Source organism: Oncorhynchus nerka, linkage group LG5 (assembly GCF_034236695.1).
Source record: "Oncorhynchus nerka isolate Pitt River linkage group LG5, Oner_Uvic_2.0, whole genome shotgun sequence".
Taxonomy (NCBI): domain Eukaryota; kingdom Metazoa; phylum Chordata; class Actinopteri; order Salmoniformes; family Salmonidae; genus Oncorhynchus; species Oncorhynchus nerka.
This window is the reverse complement of record NC_088400.1, coordinates 12,566,063-12,589,255: the sequence shown is the minus strand read 5'-3', so window position 1 is coordinate 12,589,255 and position 23,193 is coordinate 12,566,063. Positions and strand designations below refer to the sequence as shown.

The 23,193-nt window shown below is 43.5% G+C and overlaps 1 protein-coding gene across 4 annotated transcripts in view; it reads right to left on the bottom strand.

The window, feature by feature from the left end:
* Positions 1 to 23,193, bottom strand: part of LOC115115922 (glutamate receptor 3-like) — a 251,277-nt gene that overhangs the window by 42,521 nt on the left and 185,563 nt on the right. For all 4 annotated transcript variants that reach the window (XM_065018373.1, XM_065018376.1, XM_065018374.1 and 1 more), the window contains exons 9-11: positions 20,316 to 20,426; positions 11,111 to 11,317; positions 2,384 to 2,757 (exon numbers count right to left, since the gene is read on the bottom strand). In XM_065018373.1, coding sequence (XP_064874445.1) covers positions 2,384 to 2,757; positions 11,111 to 11,317; positions 20,316 to 20,426 — 692 coding nt within the window. The remainder of the gene's footprint in view (positions 1 to 2,383; positions 2,758 to 11,110; positions 11,318 to 20,315; positions 20,427 to 23,193) is intronic.

The window sequence follows — 23,193 nt, the reverse complement described above, 5'->3', positions numbered from 1 at the left end:
ATTAGGAAATGGAAGACATACAAGACCACTGATAATCTCCCTCGATCTGGGGCTCCACGCAAGATCTCACCCCGTGGGGTCAAAATGATCACAAGAACGGTGAGCAAAAATCCCAGAACCACACGGGGGGACCTAGTGAATGACCTGCAGAGAGCTGGGACCAAAGTAACAAAGCCTACCATCAGTAACACACTACGCCGCCAGGGACTCCAATCCTGCAGTGCCAGACGTGTCCCCCTGCTTAAGCCAGTACATGTCCAGGCCCGTCTGAAGTTTGCTAGAGAGCATTTGGATGATCCAGAAGAAGATTGGGAGGATGTCATATGGTCAGATGAAACCAAAATAGAACTTTTTGGTAAAAACTGAACTCGTCGTGTTTGGAGGACAAAGAATTCTGAGTTGCATCCAAAGAACACCATACCTACTGTCATCAGCAAGGGCATTGAAGATGAAACGTGGCTGGGTCTTTCAGCATGACAATGATCCCAAACACACCGCCCGGGCAACGAAGGAGTGGCTTCGTAAGAAGCATTTCAAGGTCCTGGAGTGGCCTAGCCAGTCTCCAGATCGCAACCCCATAGAAAATCTTTGGAGGGAGTTGAAAGTCTGTGTTGCCCAGCAACAGCCCCAAAACATCACTGTTCTAGAGGAGATCTGCATGGAGGAATGGGCCAAAATACCAGCAACAGTGTGTGAACCCTAGAGAAGACCTACAGAAAAAGTTTGACCTCTGTCATTGCCAACAAAGGGTATATAACAATGTATTGAGAAACTTTTGTTATTGACCAAATACTTATTTTCCACCATAATTTGCAAATAAATTCATTAAAAATCCTACAATGTGATTTTCTGGATTTCTTTTCTCATTTTGTCTGTCATAGTTGAAGTGTACCTATGATGAAAATTACAGGCCTCTCTCATCTTTTTAAGTAGGAGAACTTGCACAATTGGTGGCTGACGAAATACTTTTTTGCCCCACTGTATATTGGAGCTATATTGGAGCTATATTACAGCTATATTAGATATATTTTGGAGCACCGGCCTATTGTATTCCATTGAAGTGAAGAAGCACACGATTCCAATTTACATTGTATTTTAACATTAGATCAACCCCATGATATTTTTACATTAGATCAACCCCATGATATTTTAACATTAGATCAACCCCATGATATTTTAACATTAGATCAACCCCATGATATTTTAACATTAGATCAACCCCATGATATTCTAACATTAGATCAACCCCATGGTATTTTTACACGAGATTCACCCCATGGTAGTTTTACATTAGATAAACCCCATGGTATTTTTACATGAGATTCACCCCATGGTATTTTTTACATGAGATTCACCCCATGGTATTTTTACATGAGATTCACCCCATGGTAGTTTTACATGAGATTCACCCCATGGTGTTTTTACATGAGATTCACCCCATGATATTTTAACATTAGATCAACCCCATGGTATTTTTACATGAGATTCACCCCATGGTATTTTTACATGAGATTCACCCCATGGTATTTTTACATGAGATTCACCCCATGGTATTTTTACATGAGATTCACCCCATGGTATTTTTACATGAGATTCACCCCATGGTATTTTAACATGAGATTCACCCCATGGTATTTTTACATTAGATCAACCCCATGATATTTTAACATTAGATCAACCCCATGGTATTTTTACATGAGATTCACCCCATGGTATTTTTACATGAGATTCACCCCATGGTATTTTTACATGAGATTCACCCCATGGTATTTTTACATGAGATTCACCCCATGGTATTTTTTTACATGAGATTCACCCCATGGTATTTTTACATGAGATTCACCCCATGGTATTTTTACATTAGATTCACCCCATGGTATTTTTACATGAGATTCACCCCATGGTATTTTTACATTAGATTCACCCCATGGTATTTTAACATGAGATTCACCCCATGGTATTTTAACATGAGATTCACCCCATGGTATTTTTACATGAGATTCACCCCATGATATTTTTTACATTAGATCAACACCATGGCATTTCCATCCAGGTCAACTGTGATACAAGTCTGAGGATGTTGGGAGATGAAGTAGAAACCGGACACTAGGGGCAACAGTGGGTGCTGTTACTTTCAAGTAGGTTGCGGTTTTGCTACGGTGTTGTGGACGGGGATGACAGATGGGTGTAAGCATCTGATTCAAAACATGTTCGAATCCAGGGGAAAGTAATTGACGTTTGGAAGAACTTTGAAATTTGACGTTTGAGAAGCATGGATGAATGTTTAATGATGATGTGAGAGCTGATAGTGTATTTCTACCACATTGCATTTTGAGGTCAGACCTATGTGCCCGTTTTATTTCTAGATCAGATCGTTTCCTACCTGGGTGATATCTCACATCCTTGCTGCATGAAGGCTCCCAGAGAGAACCACAGAGAGTTGAAGATGCCAAAGTCGTTGGGAGGATCTGGAGGTGTCTGGGGGTCTTTGGTCTCATCCTGTTCATCCAGGTTCCACTCATAGGGGCTAAAGCGGCTGACCAGGAACAGGACCACACTCACACCGATGTAGGCGAACACGATACACATCCATATCTCATAGGCCAGCGGGTCCAGGAAGGAGAAGACACCAGGTTTAGACTTCTGGGGCTTCTTGATCATAATGGAGATGCCCAGAGACATGAAGGGCTTGGAGAAGTCGATCACTTCCTCACGAACCAGGGTTATGGTGAGAGGTGCCACAGCTATATCTGCTCTCTGGAAACAGAAACATGTAGAGTGGGTTAGTTTGGTTCCAGCTGAGATATGTTTTATTTAAATCTAGATATTATGTATCACTGTTGCTGGATTCAGACTAACCTATGACTTGAGGTAGAATTCAATGAAAATAAATTTGTTAAATGAAGCTCCTTATATAACTTATGGACAGTTTTCAAGAGTTTCTTCAAATATTGGCCTACGGTTCTGCTTTATATTCTCAAAGCGGACAAAAGAAAACATCATGAAGAGGAAAAGGAAAAGCTTGAACAGTCTGTGCCTCAGGATGCTTTTAGTCAACACAACAACATCAAAGAAACATGAATAATGTGTAGAATGTGTGCTACATTGAGTTCTACAGAGTCTCAACAAATATGTCCACAATCAGAGAAGAGAGGGTGGAAAAAAAGCAAAAAGATTTTCAAACATTTCATGTTCACCTTTCCCAAAAAGATTTCTAGACACAGATTGGGCATAACTAGCAACACATACATGGGTGTATGAGTCAGATGTGAAATATGCAGCACCCCATGGCGCAGTGTCTATCCCGTCTCGTTAGTTTAAAGCTTTCAGACTGTGGGAGACTGATTGGGTCTAACCAGAGGGATGCTAAGAACAGGCTGGAAACTTTGGAGGTGTACCAATAAAAACGTATATTACAGAAATCCACATTTCCGTTTATCTTTCAGTTCATGAAACTCACAGTTAGTGTCAATAAATCCTAATCCATAATTTGTATATACATAGCTAATTAAAGGGAATAACTTATTTCTTTGTAACGCAGGCAGGGGAAATATCCCCAAAAACAAACATATGTCCTGTGTACCAAATGGTAGCCTGTTCCCTATGGGCCCTGTCCAAAGTGGTGCACAGGTTGGGAATAGGGTGCCATTTGGGATGTAGCCAAGGCTTTTCAGGACAGATGAATAATAGTTGCTGAACATCTTTCCGTAGCACAACAGTAAATATATACACCAGTGTAACTGTTATGCAGATGTGTCTAACAGAACAGCTCTGATTTAAATTACAGCCTTTCATGTGGTTATTGTGGGAGAAACACAGTAACCCAAGTCTGTGTGAAGAAACCCCTCCACTTCAGCATTCCTCCCTCCCTTCCTCCAATCCCATTCAGAGCGCCTCCATGCCCGGAAGAGACGAGACAAGACTTTTGTGATCTACATTATTTTTATCTTCCAAGCTCCCTTTCATATTTTTCTTCTCTTTCTTTCTGTCGTTCTTTCTTTCTCTCTTTCTTTCATCCTGTCGTTCTTTCTTTCTTTCTTTCTCTCTTTCTGTCGTTCTTTCTTTCTCTCTCTCTTTCATTCTGTCGTTCTTTCTTTCATTCTGTCATTCTTTCTTTCTCTCTTTCATTCTGTCGTTCTTTCTTTCTTTCTTTCTTTCATTCTGTCGTTCTTTCTTTCTCTCTCTCTTTCATTCTGTCGTTCTTTCTTTCTTTCTTTCAATCTGTCGTTCTTTCTTTCTCTCTTTCTTTCATTCTGTCGTTCTTTCTTTCTCTTTCTTTCATTGTCGTTCTTTCTTTCTTTCTTTCTTTCATTCTGTCGTTCTTTCTTTCTTTCTCTCTTTCTTTCTTTCTTTCTTTCTTTCTTTCTCTCTCTCTTTCATTCTGTCGTTCTTTCTTTCTTTCTTTCATTCTGTCATTCTTTCTTTCTCTCTTTCTTTCATTCTGTCATTCTTTCTTTCTCTTTCTTTCATTCTGTCGTTCTTTCTTTCTTTCTCTCTTTCATTCTGTCGTTCTTTCATTCTGTCGTTCTTTCTTTCTCTCTTTCATTCTGTCGTTCTTTCTTTCTCTCTTTCTTTCATTCTGTCGTTCTTTCTTTCTCTCTTTCTTTCATTCTGTCGTTCTTTCTTTCTTTCTCTCCTCCCCATCATGGCTTGTTACCAAACCACATCCTTGAAAGTCGTGATGGCATTATCAAAACGATGGGCTTTCTCACTTTGTTAAACACAAACATGAGAAGAAGAAGAGAATGAATTAAGACAAGTTACTGCTGCAGCTTGGGTGTAGCACACGACGCAGTTCATCAACCAGCTTGGATGTAGCACACGACGCAGTTCATCAACCAGTTTGGATGTAGCACACGACGCAGTTCATCAACCAGTTTGGATGTAGCACACGACGCAGTTCATCAACCAGTTTGGCAGTGATCCGTGAAGTACACGTCTTTTGTTCACAGGCAGTGATCCGTGAAGTACACGTCTTTTGTTCACAGGCAGTGATCCGTGAAGTACACGTCTTGTTCACAGGCAGTGATCCGTGAAGTACACGTCTTTTGTTCACAGGCAGTGATCCGTGAAGTACACGTCTTTTGTATTGTGTCCTAAAGCTTTGGTGTTTCTACAAGTACATTAATAGAAGAATAAAAACCTGATGAAGCAACATGAGGAGAGAACGTTTTGTACAAACGGTGGTGGGGGGGGGGGGGTAAATACAACAATAAACCCAATGGAGGCGTTATTGTGATGTTTCTGTACCCTGTGGACACGGTGATCGTAGCCTAGGCAGCAGTGCTATAATATAACCACTTAAGTCTAGCGGTGTCCGTGGCAACGGTCAATCAATAGAGAAGAGAACACTCAGCGATAGAGAAAGAGTTCCAGGGTTTTAGGGCTAACCTTTAAATGACAGCTAAGATCACATTAATTTCCTGGACAGAAGGTCACCCAGCCTTTACACAATCATTAGACCTGCTTGGCCTGACTGCCCACGTGTAACCACGTTGACGCGGTATATGGTGATGGACAAAAATAACCACATTGACATGGTATATGGTGATGGACATAAATAACCACGTTGACATGGTATATGGTGATGGACATAAATAACCACATTGACATGGTATATGGTGATGGACATAAATAACCACATTGACATGGTATATGGTGATGGACATAAATAACCACATTGACATGGTATATGGTGATGGACATAAATAACCACGTTGACATGGTATATGGTGATGGACATAAATAACCACATTGACATGGTATATGGTGATGGTCATAAATAACCACATTGACATGGTATATGGTGATGGACATAAATAACCACATTGACATGGTATATGGTGATGGACATAAATAACCACGTTGACATGGTATATGGTGATGGACATAAATAACCACATTGACATGGTATATGGTGATGGACATAAATAACCACATTGACATGGTATATGGTGATGGACAAAAATAACCACATTGACATGGTATATGGTGATGGACATAAATAACCACATTGACATGGTATATGGTGATGGACATAAATAATCACGTTGACGCGGTATATGGTGATGGACATAAATAACCACATTGACATGGTATATGGTGATGGACATAAATAACCACATTGACATGGTATATGGTGATGGACATAAATAACCACATCAAATCAAATACATTTTTATTTGTCACATACACATGGTTAGCAGATGTTAATGCCAGTGTAGCGAAATGCTTGTGCTTCTAGTTCCGACAATGCAGTAATAACCAACGAGTAAACTAACCTAACAATTCCACAACTACTACCTTATACATACAAGTGTAAAGGGATAAAGAATATGTACATAAAGATATATGAATGAGTGATGGTACAGAACGGCAAAGGCAAGATGCAGTAGATGGTATAGAGTACAGTATATACATATGAGATGAGTAATGTAGGGTATGTAAACATAAAGTGGCATTGTTTAAAGTGGCTAGTGATACATGTATTACATAAAGATGGCAAGATGCAGTATATGATATAGAGTACAGTATATACGTATACATATGAGATGTAATGTAAACATTAAATTAAGTGGCAATGTTTTAAAGTGGCTAGTGATACATTTTTTACATACATTTCCATCAATTTCCATTATTAAAGTGGCTGGAGTTGAGTCAGTATGTTGGCAGCAGCCACTCAATGTTGGTGGTGGCTGTTTTATCAGTTTGTTGGCCTTGAGATAGAAGCTGTTTTTCAGTCTCTCGGTCCCTGTTTTGATGCACCTGTGCTGACCTCGCCGTCTGGATGACAGCGGGGTGAACAGGCAGTGGCTCGGGTGGTTGTTGTCCTTGATGATCTTTATGGCCTTCCTGTGACATTGGGTGGTGTAGGTGTCCTGGAGGGCAGGTAGTTCGCCCCCGAAGATGCGTTGTGCAGACCTCACTACCCTCTGGATGCTCTCGATTGTGCATCTGTAGAAGTTTGTGGTGCTTTTGGTGACAAGCCGAATTTCTTCAACCTCCCTGTAGGCTGTCTCGTCGTTGTTGGCAATTAAGCCTACTACTGTGGTGTCGTCCGCAAACTTGATGATTGAGTTGGAGGCGTGCATGGCCACGCAGTCGTGGGTGAACAGGGAGTACAGGAGAGGGCTCAGAACGTACCCTTGTGGGCCCCAGTGTTGAGGATCAGCGGGGTGGAGATGTTGTTACCTACCCTCATCACCCAGTTGCACAGGGCGGGGTCGAGACCCAGGGTCTCGAGCTTGATGACGAGTTTGGAGGGTACTATGGTGTTAAATGCTGAGCTGTAGTCGATGAACAGCATTATCACATAGGTATTCCTCTTGTCCAGATGGGTTAGGGCAGTGTGCAGTGTGGTTGCGATTGCGTCGTCTGTGGACCTATTGGGGCGGTAAGCAAATTGGAGTGGGTCTAGGGTGTCATGTAGGGTGGAGGTGATATAGTCCTTAACTAGTCTCTCCAAGCACGTCGTGATGACGGAAGTGAGTGCTACAGGGCGGTAGTCGTTTAGCTCAGTTACCTTAGCTTTCTTGGGAACAGGAACAATGGTGGCCCTCTTGAAGCATGTGGGAACAGCAGACTGGGATAAGGATTGATTGAAAATGTCCGTACACACACCAGCAAGCTGGTCTGCGTATGCTCTGAGGACGCGGCGGGGGATGCAGTCTGGGCCTGCAGCCTTGCGAGGGTTAACACGTCTAAATGTTTTACTCACATCGGCTGCAGTGAAGGAGAGTCCGCAGGATTTGGTAGCGGGCCGTGTCAGTGGCACTGTATTGACCTCAAAGCGAGCAAAACAGTTATTTAGTCTGTCTGGGAGCAAGACATCCTGGTCCGCGACGGGACTGGTTTTCTTTTTGTAATCCGTGATTGACTGTAGACCCTGCCACATACCTCTTGTGTCTGAGCCATTGAATTGAGACTCTACTTTGTCTCTATACTGACGCTTAGCTTGTTTGAATGCCTTGCGGAGGGAATAGCTACACTGTTTGTATTCGGTCATGTTTCCGGACACCTTGCCCTGATTAAAAGCAGTGGTTCGCGCTTTCAGTTTCACGCGAATTCTGCCATCAATCCACGGTTTCTGGTTTGGGAATGTTTTAATCGTTGCTGTGGGTATAACATTGCCGATGCACTTTCTAATGAACTCGCTCACGGAATCAGCGTATTGGTGAATGTTGTTGTTGGACGCAATGCAGAACATATCCCAATCCACGTGATCGAAGCAGTCTTGAAGCGTGTAATCAGATTGGTCAGACCAGCGTTGAACAGATCTGAGCGCGGGAGCTTCTTGTTTTAGTTTCTGTCTGTAGGCTGGAAGCAACTAAATGGAGTCATGGTCAGCTTTTCCGAAAGGAGGGCGGGGGAGGGCCTTATATACATCGCGGAAGTTAGAATAATAATGAACCAGAGTTTTACCAGCCCTGGTAGCACAATCAATATGCTGATAGAATTTAGGGAGTCTTGTTTTCAGATGACCCTTGTTAAAATCCCCAGCTACAATGAATGCAGCCTCAGGAAATGTGGTTTCCAATTTACATAGAGTCAAATAAAGTTCGTTCAGGGCCATCTATGTGTCTGCGCTTGGGGGGGAATATATGCGACTGTGATTATAATCAAAGAGAATTCTCTTGGTAGATAATGCGGTCGACATTTGATTGTGAGGAATTCTAAGTCAGGTGAACAGAAGGACTTGAGTTCCTGTATGTTGTTATGATCACACCACGTCTCGTTAATCATAAGGCATATCCCCCTCCGCCCCTCTTCTTACCAGAAAGATGGTTGTTTCTGTCAGCGCGATACGTGAAGAAACCAGCTGGCTGCACCGACTCCGATAGCGTGTCTCGAGTGAGCCATGTTTCCGTGAAGCAAAGAACGTTACAGTCTCTGATGTCTCTCTGGAATGCTACCCTTGCTCGGATTTCATCAACCTTGTTGTCAAGAGACTGGACATTGGTGAGTAGTATGCTAGGGAGTGGTGCGCGATGTGCCCGTCTCCGGAGTCTGACCAGAAGACCGCTTTGTTTTTCCCTTTTACAGCGTTGTTGTTTTGGGTCGCCCGCTGGGATCCGATCCATTGTCCTGGGTGGAAGGCAGAACACAAGATCCGCCTCGGGAAAGTCATATTCCTGGTCGTAATGATGGTGAGTTGACGTTGCTCTCATATTCAGTAGTTCTTCTCGACTGTATGTAATGAAACCTAAGATTACCTGAGGTACCAATGTAAGAAATAACACGTAAAAAAAAATAATACTTCCTAGTTTCCTAGGAACGCGAAGCGAGGCGGCCATCTCTGTCGGCGCCGGAACGGAGTTCATTGACATTGACACGGTGGATGGTGATGGACATAAATAACCACGTTAACACGGTGGATGGTGATGGACATAATTTACCACAATGACATGGTGATGGACATAATTTACCACATTGACACGGTGGATGGTGATGGACATAATCACAGATCCTCTATCTTCCGTTTAATTGACGGCCCTCTCCCCTGCTCCTCTGTCATCCATTTAATAGACGGCCCTCTCCCCTGCTCCTCTGTCATCCATTTAATAGACGGCCCTCTCCCCTGCTCCTCTGTCATCCATTTAATAGACGGCCCTCTCCCCTGCTCCTCTATCATCCATTTAATACACGGCCCTCTCCCCTGCTCCTCTATCATCCATTTAATAGACAACCCTCTCCCCTGCTCCTCTATCATCCATTTAATAGACTGCCCTCTCCCCTGCTCCACTATCATCCATTTAATAGACTGCCCTCTCCCCTGCTCCCCTATCATCCATTTAATAGACTACCCTCTCCCCTGCTCCTCTATCATCCATTTAATAGACTGCCCTCTCCCCTGCTCCCCTATCATCCATTTAATAGACGACCCTCTCCCCTGCTCCTCTATCATCCATTTAATAGACTGCCCTCTCCCCTGCTCCTCTATCATCCATTTAATAGATGGCCCTCTCCCCTATCATCCATTTAATAGACGGCCCTCTCCCCTGCTTCTCTATCATCCATTTAATAGACTGCCCTCTCCCCTGCTCCTCTATCATCCATTTAATAGACGACCCTCTCCCCTGCTCCTCTATCATCCATTTAATAGACGGCCCTCTCCCCTGCTCCTCTATCATCCATTTAATAGACGACCCTCTCCCCTGCTCCTCTATCATCCATTTAATAGACGGCCCTCTCCCCTATCATCCGACCCTCTCCCCTGCTCCCCTATCATCCATTTAATAGACGGCCCTCTCCCCTGCTCCCCTATCATCCATTTAATAGACGGCCCTCTCCCCTGCTCCCCTATCATCCATTTAATAGACGGCCCTCTCCCCTGCTCCTCTATCATCCATTTAATATACGTCAGTTGGTAGAGCATGGCGTCAGGGTTCTGGATTCGACTCCCATGTGGGGACCAGTACAAAGAATGTATTAAAATGTCTGCACTCACTACTGTAAGTCTCTCTGGATAAGAGCGTCTGCTAAATGACTCACTACTGTAAGTCTCTCTGGATAAGAGCGTCTGCTAAATGACTCACTACTGTAAGTCTCTCTGGATAAGAGCGTCTGCTAAATGACTCACTACTGTAAGTCTCTCTGGATAAGAGAGTCTGCTAAATGACTCACTACTGTAAGTCTCTCTGGATAAGAGGGTCTGCTAAATGACTCACTACTGTAAGTCTCTCTAGATAAGAGCGTCTGCTAAATGACTCACTACTGTAAGTCTCTCTGGATAAGAGCGTCTGCTAAATGACTCACTACTGTAAGTCTCTCTGGATAAGAGCGTCTGCTAAATGACTCACTACTGTAAGTCTCTCTGGATAAGAGCGTCTGCTAAATGACAAATGTAAAATAGGAGGCAGACTATAAACATTGTAACACAATCACATTGTTAAGACATACCTTTTCTCTTTCAACTGCTGGTAGTGAATGGTTAAACAAATGATGCATCCCAAATGGAACTCTGTTCCCTATATAGTGCACTATATGGAGCCCTATGGATCCTGGTCAAAAGTAGTGCACTATATAGGGAATGAAGTGATATTTGGGATGCATTTTTTTGGTGAAGTAACAATGAACATCAGTGAGAGACTGAGAGACTGACTCCACTCACCCCATAGACCAGTTCCCCCACCATCCCGTTCCACGTCTTGGTGTCTGGATCCCGCGCACCGTACTTCCCGTCTGCTACTACTGACAGTTTGTATCTTATCCCCACATGTTTTGCAATTTCGGCAGCTAAATCGACACAGTAGCCTTCATATCTGTCATTCCCCTCCAGATTCATCTGGTGTTTCTTGTACATCACATAAGGGGCTTCCTGTTAACAGTCAGATCACATGCTGGTTTATTGTCGCGCGCACACACACACACACACACACACACACACACACACACACACACACACACACACACACACACACACACACACACTTCAACCAGTAGTCTCATGCAGCCAGGCATGTCCAGACGATACACCACAGATGCATTGAAATACATGTTGATAACAGCAGGATGACAAGCCAGGTAGGTGTTTTACCAAGCTGTGGTGGCCAGCGGATCCCCAGCCCTAATTCACTCAGCCTCCTGTCTCTTAGCCCTGGGGAACAGTTGTGTGTGTGTGTGTGACAAACTACCAGTCGAAGAGGACCACATGCTTCTCACAGTGTCTTGCTAAAGCTACAATATGCCGTAGTTAGAGGATCGTGGGAGTAGGTTAGGTGGATGTAAGGCTGGGTGTATTGGTAGCCTGGGTGTATTGGTAGGCAGGGTATATTGGTAGGCTGGGTGTATTGGTAGGCTGGGTGTGGGTTAGGTGGGTGTAAGGCTGGGTGTATTGGTAGGCTGGGTGTATTGGTAGGCAGGGTATATTGGTAGGCTGGGTGTGGGTTAGGTGGGTGTAAGGCTGGGTGTATTGGTAGGCTGGGTGTATTGGTAGGCTGGGTGTATTGGTAGGCTGGGTATATTGGTAGGCTGGGTATATTGGTAGGCTGGGTATATTGGTAGACTGGGTGTGGGTTAGGTGGGTGTAAGGCTGGGTGTATTGGTAGGCTGGGTGTATTGGTAGGCAGGGTATATTGGTAGGCTGGGTGTATTGGTAGGCTGGGTGTGGGTTAGGTGGGTGTAAGGCTGGGTGTATTGGTAGGCTGGGTGTGGGTTAGGTGGGTGTAAGGCTGGGTGTATTGGTAGGCTGGGTGTGGGTTAGGTGGGTGTAAGGCTGGGTGTATTGGTAGGCTGGGTGTATGTTAGCTCAGAGTGGGATGGGGGTGGAGGTTCATGAAGTAAATGGCCATGACTTGGAGAGGGAAGTGAGTGCGACTACATTGATATCTCAACATAATCATCAACAAGCACATTGATATCTCAACATAATCATCAACAAGCACATTGCACCAATCACTGAGCAAAGGGGGAAGCCTTTGGTAATAGTCATTGCACCAATCACTGAGCAAAGGGGGAAGCCTTTGGTAATAGTCATTGCACCAATCACTGAGCAAAGGGGGAAGCCTTTGGTAATAGTCATTGCAACAAACAAAAAAACTCTAAGAAAAGGGAGCCATTTTCATTACAATCCCAAAATTCAAATAAAAAATATATCTTGTAAGGAAATACATAAATATTTAAAAGACGACCACCACCAGGAGAGCGGAGCGTGCTTTTAACCCCACCATTTTCAAACACTGGAGGTGGTACAGCTAGCGTGTTGTTATGGTTTCATCATTACACAACAAGAGAAGAGCTGCTGCTCACACAGAGCGGACGACACCATTAGAGCCAACACGTAATTAGAGGGATGCAAGGGGAGACGTGATGGCTTGTTTGTTCTGTGCTGAACATATATCCTCTTCACCCTTTGCATGATTGTAAATGCCAACCACCCCCCCCCCCCCCCACCCCCCGAGTTAACACAATTTTATCTACTGATGCTGTTTTTCATTCTGAAACCTTTAAATGTTTCCTTTTTAGAGAAAGAGAGAGAGAGATCGAGAGCGAATGTTTTCCTTTTCAAGAGTGTTTCTTTACTATTCAGAGGATGTTTATAGGACAAGATCGTTACGATAGCTGGCGAAGTCTCAAGGTTTTGCTTGCCTGAGGTAGAGTATCGCCTGATAAGCTGTAGACCACACTATCTACCTGGAGAGTTTTCATCTGTATTTTTCATAACCGTCTACATACAACCACAGACTGAGGCTGGCACTAAGACCGCACTCAATGAGCTGTATTCCACCATAAGCAAACAGGAAAACGCTCACACAGTGGACGGGGAGTTTAATGCAGGGAAACTTAAAACGGGTTTTACCAAATTTCTATCAGCATGTTATTAAATGTGCAACCAGAAGGAAAATAACTCTGGACCACATTTACTCCACACACAGAGATGCATACAAAGCTCTCCCTCGCCCTCCATTTGGCAAATCTGACCATAATTCTATCCTCCTGATTCCTGCTTACAAGCAAAAATTAAAGCAGGAAGCACCAGTGTCTAGATCAATAAAAAAGTGGTCAGATGAAGTAGATGCTAAACTACAGGACTGTTTTGTTAGGACAGACTGGAATATGTTCCGGGATTTCTCCGATGGCATTGACGATTACACCACATTAGTCACTGGCTTTATCGATAAGTGCATTGATGACGTCGTCCCCACAATGACCGTACGTACATACCCCAACCAGAAGCCATGGCTTACAGGCAACATCCGCACTGAGCTAAAGGCTAGAGCTGCGGCTTTCAAGGAGTGGGACTCTTTTTTTTACCTTTATTTAACTTTATTTTATTTTTATGTTACTAGGCAAGTCAATTAAGAACAAATTCTTATTTTCAATGACGGCCTAGGAACAGTGGGTTAACTGCCTGTTCAGGGGCAGAACAACAGATTTGTACCTTGTCAGCTCGGGGATTCGAACTTGCAACCTTTCGGTTACTAGTCCAACACTCTAACCACTAGGCTACCCTGCCGCCCCTAACTAAGCAAGTCAGTTACGAACAAATTCTTACTTTCAATGACGGCCTAGGAACAGTGGGTTAACTGGTCTAGGAACAGTGGGTTAACTGGTCTAGGAACAGTGGGTTAACTGGTCTAGGAACAGTGGGTTAACTGGTCTAGGAACAGTGGGTTAACTGGTCTAGGATCAGTGGGTTAACTGCCTGTTCAGGGGCAGTTAATAACCCAGAAGCTTATAATAAATCCCGCTATACCCTCCGACGAACCATCAAACAGGCAAAGCGTCAATATAGGACTAAGATCGAAACGTACTACACGGGCTCTGACGCTCGTTGGATGTGGCAGGGCTTTACAGACTACAGAGGGAAGCCGAGAGCTGCCCAGTAACATAAGCAGCTTTTCCGGAAGACTGTGTGATCACGCTCTCTGCAGCCGATGTGAGTAAGACCTTTAAACAGGTCAACATTCACAAAGCCGCTGGGCCAGACGGATTACCAGGACGTGTACAGCGAGCATGCGCTGACAAACTAGCAAGTGTCTTCACTGACATTTTCAACCTCTCTGTCCAAGTCTGTAATACCAACATGTTTTAAGCAGACCACCATAGTCCTTGTGCCCAAGAGCACTAAGGTAACCCGCCTAAATTACTATTGACCCATAGCACTCACGTCTGTAGCCATGAATTGCTGGTCATGGATCACATCAACACCATTATCCCAGAAACCCAAGACTCACTCCAATTTGCATACAGATCCATAGATAATGCAATCTCTATTGCACTCCACACTGCCCTTTCCCACCTGGACAAAAGGAACACCTATGTGAGAATGCTATTAATTGACTAGAGCTCAGCGTTCAACACCATGGTGCCCTCAAAGCTCATCAATAAGTTAAGGACCCTGGGACTAAACACGTCCCTTTGCAACTGGATCCTGGACTTCCTGACGGGCCGCACCCAGGTGGTGAGGGCAGGTAACAACACATTCGCTACGCTGATCCTCCAGGGGGCCGCTCCGGTACTCCTGCCCTCCTGTACTCCTGCCCTCCGGTTCTCCTGCCCTCCGGTTCTCCTGCCCTCCGGTTCTCCTGCCCTCCGGTACTCCTGCCCTCCGGTACTCCTGCCCTCCGGTACTCCTGCCCTCCGGTATTCCTGCACGGCCAGGCATGACTCCAACACCATCATTAAGTTTGCCGATGACACAACAGTGGTAGGCCTGATCACTGATTACTCCTCCTATAGGGAGGAGGTCAGAGACCTAGCCGCGTGGTGCCAGGACAACAACCTCTCCCTCAACGTGATCAAGACAAAAGATATGATTGTGGACAGGAAAAAGAGGACCGAACACACCCCCATTCTCATCGATGGGGCTTTAGTGGAGGAGTTTGAGAGCTTCAAGTTCCTTGGTGATGATTGCCTCGCCTGGTTCACCAACTACTTCTCTGATAGAGTTCAGTGTGTCAAATCGGAGGGTCTGCTGTCCGGACCTCTGGCAGTCTCTATGGGGGTGCCACAGGGTTCAATTCTTGGACCGACTCTCTTCTCTGTATACATCAATGATGTTGCTCTTGCTGCTGGTGAGTCTCTGATCCACCTCTACGCAGACGACACCATCCTGTATACTTCCGGCCCTTCTTTGGACACTGTGTTAACAACCCTCCAGGCAAGCTTCAATGCCATACAACTCTCCTTCCGTGGCCTCCAATTGCTCTTAAATACAAGTAAAACTAAATGCATGCTCTTCAACCGATCGCTACCTGCACCTACCCGCCTGTCCAACATCACTACTCTGGACGGCTCTGACTTAGAATACGTGGACAACTACAAATACTTAGGTGTCTGGTTAGACTGTAAACTCTCCTTCCAGACCCATATCAAACATCTCCAATCCAAAGTTAAATCTAGAATTGGCTTCCTATTTCGCAACAAAGCATCCTTCACTCATGCTGCCAAACATACCCTTGTAAAATTGACCATCCTACCAATCCTCGACTTTGGCGATGTCATTTACAAAATAGCCTCCAATACCCTACTCAACAAATTGGATGCAGTCTATCACAGTGCTATCCGTTTTGTCACCAAAGCCCCATATACTACCCACCATTGCGACCTGTACGCTCTCGTTGGCTGGCCCTCGCTTCATACTCGTCGCCAAACCCACTGGCTCCATGTCATCTACAAGACCCTGCTAGGTAAAGTCCCCCTTATCTCAGCTCGCTGGTCACCATAGCATCTCCCACCTGTAGCACACGCTCCAGCAGGTATATCTCTCTAGTCACCCCCAAAACCAATTCTTTCTTTGGCCGCCTCTCCTTCCAGTTCTCTGCTGCCAATGACTGGAACGAACTACAAAAATCTCTTAAATTGGAAACACTTATCTCCCTCACTAGCTTTAAACACCAACTGTCAGAGCATCTTACAGATTACTGCACCTGTACATAGCCCACCTATAATTTAGCCCAAACAACTACCTCTTTCCTAACTGTATTTAATTTATTTATTTATTTTGCTCCTTTGCACCCCATTATTTTTATTTCTACTTTGCACATTCTTCCATTGCAATACTACCATTCCAGTGTTTTACTTGCTATATTGTATTTACTTTGCCACCATGGCCTTTTTTGCCTTTACCTCCCTTCTCACCTAATTTGCTCACATTGTATATAGACTTGTTTTTTTTTTTACTGTATTATTGACTGTATGTTTGTTTTACTCCATGTGTAACTCTGTGTCGTTGTATGTGTCGAACTGCTTTGCTTTATCTTGGCCAGGTCGCAATTGTAAATGAGAACTTGTTCTCAACTTGCTTACCTGGTTAAATAAAGGTGAAATAAATAAATAAATAAATTGGTGTCCACATCACCAACAAACTAACATGGTCCCAGCACAACAAGACAATCTTGAAGAGGGCACAACAAAACCTATTCCCCTTCAGGAGATTGAAATGATTTGGCATGTGTCCTCAGATGCTCAAAAGGTTCTACAGCTCCACCATCCTGACTGGTTGCATCAGTTCCTGGTATAGCAACTGCTCGGCCTCCGACCGCAGGGCACTACAGAGGGTAGTGCATACGGCCCAGTACATCACTGCTTCCTGCCATCCATGACATCTATGCCAGGCGGTGTCAGAGAAGGTCCTGAAAAGCCATAAGACTCCTGAACATCTAATCAAAAGGCTACCCAGACTATTTACATTGCCCCTCCCCCCCCTTTACACCGCTGCTACTCTCTGTTGTTATCATCTATGTATAGTCACTTTTCAACTATGCATTCCCCTCTCTCTGCTGGGATTATCTGCCTTAAACCCTATTACAGGGGCTGAGTCACTGGCTTACTGGTGCTCTTCCCATGCCGTCCCTAGGAGGGGTGCAGTATCCGGTGTCCTGTGGGAATTTAAGTATGCTCTCTCTAATTCTCTCTAATGACTTAGGACCATGCTTCAGGACTACCTGGCCTGATGACTCTTTGCTGTCCCCAGTCCACCTGGTCGTGCTTCTGGTCCAGTTGCTCATTATAATTACTTGTTACTTTTATTTCTTATTCTTATTTGAACTGCATTGTTGTTTAGGGGCTCAATTCACTGTATGGTCTACACCTGTTGTATTCTACACATGTGACTAATACAATCTGATTTGATTTGCCATTTACAGCCCCCTGAATATTTTTGCATTCAGGGAGGGAAAGTAATTTAAAATATAAAATAATGAGCAAATATGGTAAAATAGTAGTGTGAAAGGAATAATTCAACACAGCCGTCAACACTGCTGCCAGGAAATCGAAGCAAAACTATCTCCTTCCTGCCAAAACAACCCACTGGAAGCTCTACACAGAACCAGCCCTCAGAGGAACAAAACAAAATAGATTCAATATATACACATATATATATTCAACACAGAACCAGCCCTCAGTGGAACAAAATAAAATATAATCAATAAATATATATATATTCAACACAGAACCAGCCCTCAGAGGAACAAAACAAAATATAATCAATAAATATATATATTCAACACAGAACCAGCCCTCAGAGGAACAAAACAAAATATAATCAATAAATATATATATATTCAACACAGAACCAGCCCTCAGTGGAACAAAACAAAATAAAATATAATCAATAAATATATATATATTCAACACAGAACCAGCCCTCAGAAGAACAAAACAAAATAGATTCAAATATATATATAGTGCATTCGAAAATTATTCAGTGTCCCTCAGTGATTATTCATGTCCCTCAGTGACATGAATCAATATATTTCATACCTTCAGAACCCAACACAGTCTTATTCTAAAATGGATACAATTGTTTTTCCCCCCTCATAACTATACCCCAGAATGACAAAGCAAAAACAGGTTTTTAGAAATATTTGCAAAAATAAATTAAAACTGAAATATTACATTTACGTAAGTATTCAGACCCTTTAATCAGTACTTTGTTAAAGCACCTTTGGCAGCGATTACAGCCTCAAGTCTTCTTGGGTATGATGCTATAAGCTTGGCACATTTGTATTTGGGGAGTGTCTCCCATTCTTCTCTGCAGAACCTCTCGAGCTGTCAGGTTGGATGGGGAGCGTTGCTACACAGCTATTTTCAGGTCTCTCCAGAGATGTTTGATCAGGTTCAAGTCCTGGCTCTATCTGGGCCACTCAAAGACATTCAGAGACTTGTCCCAAAGCCACTCCTGTGTTGTTTTGGCTGTGTGCTCAGGCTTGTTGTCCTGTTGGTAGGTGAACCTTTGCCCCAGTCTGAGGTCCTGAGTGCTCTGGATCAGGTTTTCATCAAGGATCCCTCTGTACTTTGCTCTGTTCATCTTTCCCTTGATCCTGACTAGTCTCCCAGTCCCGGCCGCTGAAAAACATCCCCACAGCATGATGCTGCCACCACCATGCTTCACCGTAGGGATCGTGCCAGGTTTCCTCCAGACGTGACACTTGGCATTCAGGCCAAAGCCTTCAATCTTGGTTTCATCAGACCAGAAAATCTTGTTTCTCATGGGTAGAGAGTCCTTTAGGTGCCTTTTGGCAAACTCCAAGCAGGCTGTCATGTACCTTTTACTGAGGAGTGACTTCCTTCTGGCCGCTCTACCATAAAGGCCTGATTGGTGGAGTGCTGCAAAGATGGGTGTCTTTCTGGAAGGTTCTCTCCACAGAGTAACTCTGGAGCTTTGTCAGAGTGACCATCGGGTTCTTGGTCACCTCCCTGACCAAGGCCCTTCTACCCCGATGAATCTGTTTGGCCAGTCGGCCAGCTCTAGCAAGAGTTTTGGTGGTTTCATACTTCTTTCATATAAGAATGATGGAGGCCACTGTGTTCTTGCTGACCTGCAATACTGCAGAAATGTTTTGGTACCCTTCCCCAGAGCTGTGCCTCGACACAATCCTGTATCTGAACTCTACGGACAATTCCTTAGACCTCATGACTTGGTTTTTGCTCTGACATGCACTGCCAACTGTGGAACCTTATATAGACAGGAGTGTGCCTTTCCAATTAATGCCCAATCAATTGAATTTACCACAGGTGGACTCCAATAAAGTTATAGAAACATCTCAAGGATGATCAATGGAAACAGTATACCCCTGAGCTCAATTTGGAGTCTCATAGCAAAGGGTCTGAATACTTATGTATATAAGGTCATTCTATTTTTTATTTTATTTTAATTATTTTTTAAATCAAAAAACCTATTTTCACTTTGTCATTATGGGGTATTTTTGTGTAGATTGATGTGGAAACACATTTATTTAATTAATTTTAGAAGACTGTAACGTAACAAAATATGGAGAAAGTCAAGGGGTCTGAATATTTTCCGAAAGGTCTGCGTATATTATCATTCTTATCCTCTCTCAGATGTGCTTTATTTTGCTTTGTCCTTGATAAGCCATTACAGTATCATTAACACCATCATAGTAATCATCATCTCCTCCTCCTCCTCCTCCTCATCCTATCCCAGATTGTCATTGAACCATTTACTTGATGAGGACGGACAAGACAGGTTCTACTTACGTACGGATGGCGGATGTTGGTTTGTATGTGTTTTCTATTAGATGGAGTCACAACTCAACCATTTACCCACTTACTCATGTATCGTATAATACCAATATTGTGATGTCACTGCTACGACAGGCCACTGAAGTATGAGAAATCTAAATGCTTTGTCACCCACACGGATACAGTTGAAACACTCTCTTCTCCTTACAGAGGGATCGACTGTTTCAACGTGTAGTGAGTGGATGCAAAGCAAACACAAAAAAGATGTGGTTCTGCTCAGCCCAGGACAGACTGTATCAACCGGTTAGGCATCAACACCGCCGCTCACGGCCCTGACTGGCAGAATACGTTGTGGTGAACACATTTCAAAGTTGCCATGGAAAGTGTACCATAATAGTAGTGACCACAATCGTTCGGTTTTCCACAGAAGAAGACTCGTTGGCGACCACCTGTTGTTCTAACACATTTACTAATCGCTGGTACTCGTTCCAGTAGCCAATCTGAAACAGAGAAAACACAGGTTAGCATAGCAACCATAGAATTAGAATGAGTTCTATTGTTCACATTCCATTTCTGTTAGCAACATACCCTTTGTCCGAACGACCCCCCGAACGACCCCCCACCCCCCTCCTCCCCCCACTATCAGTGTATAAACAGTCAAGTGGGAACATTTCAGTAACACATTATAAATGCTTATATGTGCTTATAGCAGGTAAAAGCAACAACCTAGTCGCGTTAAGAAGTGTTCAATTTACCCACTAATAAAACCAGCCTTATAGATTACTGGAGGTGAGGCCTAAATCTACTGTCATTCCTTATAGATTACTGGAGGTGAGGCCTAAATCTACTGTCATTCCTTATAGATTACTGGAGGTGAGGCCTAAATCTACTGTCATTCCTTATAGATTACTGGAGGTGAGGCCTAAATCTACTGTCATTCCTTATAGATTACTGGAGGTGAGGCCTAAATCTACTGTCATTCCTTATAGATTACTGGAGGTGAGCCCAGGACAAATCTACTGTCATTCCTTATAGATTACTGGAGGTGAGGCCTACATCTACTTTAATTCCTTATAGATTACTAGAGGTGAGGCCTAAATCTACTGACATTCCTTATAGATTACTAAATGTGAGGCCTACATCTACTGTCATTCCTTATAGATTACTGGAGGTGAGGCCTAAATCTACTGACACTCCTTATAGATTATTGGAGGTGAGGCCTAAATCTACTGTCATTCCTTATAGATTACTAAAGGTGAGGCCTACATCTACTGTCATTCCTTATAGATTACTATAGGTGAGGCCTAAATCTACTGTCATTCCTTATAGATTACTAAAGGTGAGGCCAGGACAAATCTACTGTCATTCCTTATAGATTACTAGAGGTGAGGCCTACATCTACTGTCATTCCTTATAGATTACTGGAGGTGAGGCCTACATCTACTGTCATTCCTTATAGATTACTAGAGGTGAGGCCTAAATCTACTGTATTTCCTTATAGATTACTAAAGGTGAGGCCTAAATCTACTGACATTCCTTATAGATTACTGGAGGTGAGGCCTAAATCTACTGTCATTCCTTATAGATTACTAGAGGTGAGGCCTACATCTACTGTCATTCCTTATAGATTACTAGAGGTGAGGCCTAAATCTACTGTCATTCCTTATAGATTACTAAAGGTGAGGCCTACATCTACTGTCATTCCTTATAGATTACTGGAGGTGAGGCCTAAATCTACTGTCATTCCTTATAGATTACTAGAGGTGAGGCCAGGACAAATCTACTGTCATTCCTTATAGATTATTGGAGGTGAGGCCTAAATCTACTGTCATTCCTTATAGATTACTGGAGGTGAGGCCTAAATCTACTGACACTCCTTATAGATTTCTGGAGGTGAGGCCTAAATCTACTGTCATTCCTTATAGATTACTAAAGGTGAGGCCTACATCTACTGTCATTCCTTATAGATTACTGGAGGTGAGGCCAAAATCTACTGTCATTCCTTATAGATTACTAAAGGTGAGGCCTAAATGTACTGTCATTCCTTATAGATTACTGGAGGTGAGGCCTAAATCTACTGTCATTCCTTATAGATTACTGGAGGTGAGCCCAGGACAAATCTACTGTCATTCCTTATAGATTACTGGAGGTGAGGCCTACATCTACTTTAATTCCTTATAGATTACTAGAGGTGAGGCCTAAATCTACTGACATTCCTTATAGATTACTATAGGTGAGGCCTACATCTACTGTCATTCCTTATAGATTACTGGAGGTGAGGCCTAAATCTACTGACACTCCTTATAGATTATTGGAGGTGAGGCCTAAATCTACTGTCATTCCTTATAGATTACTGGAGGTGAGGCCTAAATCTACTGACACTCCTTATAGATTTCTGGAGGTGAGGCCTAAATCTACTGTCATTCCTTATAGATTACTAAAGGTGAGGCCTACATCTACTGTCATTCCTTATAGATTACTGGAGGTGAGGCCAAAATCTACTGTCATTCCTTATAGATTACTAAAGGTGAGGCCTAAATCTACTGACATTCCTTACAGATTACTAGAGGTGAGGCCTCAATCTACTGTCATTCCATATAGATTACTAAAGGTGAGGCCTACATCTACTGTCATTCCTTATAGATTACTAGAGGTGAGGCCTAAATCTACTGTCATTCCTTATAGATTACTAGAGGTGAGGCCTAAATCTATGGGAGGACCTTGGCTTTACTTCAGGATAGGCTAGTGACAAATGATACAGGTGGGAGACCTACTGGATTGTGTACAGGTAGTAGATATACTGGTTGGTGTACAGTTAGGAGAACTACTGGTTGGTGTACGGGTAGGAGACCTACTGGTTGGTGTACAGGTAGTAGATATATGGGTTGGTGTACAGGTAGGAGATCTACTGGTTGGTGTACAGGTAGGAGATCTACTGGTTTGTGTACAGGTAGGAGATCTACTGGTTGGTGTACGGGTAAGAGACCTACTGGTTGGTGTACAGGTAGTAGATATACTGGTTGGTGTACAGGTAGGAGACCTACTGGTTGGTGTACAGGTAGTAGATATACTGGTTGGTGTACAGGTAGGAGACCTACTGGTTGGTGTACAGGTAGTATATATGCTGGTTGGTGTACAGGTAGTATATATGCTGGTTGGTGTACAGGTAGGAGACCTACTGGTTGGTGTACAGGTAGGAGACCTACTGGTTGGTGTACAGGTAGGAGACCTACTGGTTGGTGTACAGGTAGGAGACCTACTGGTTGG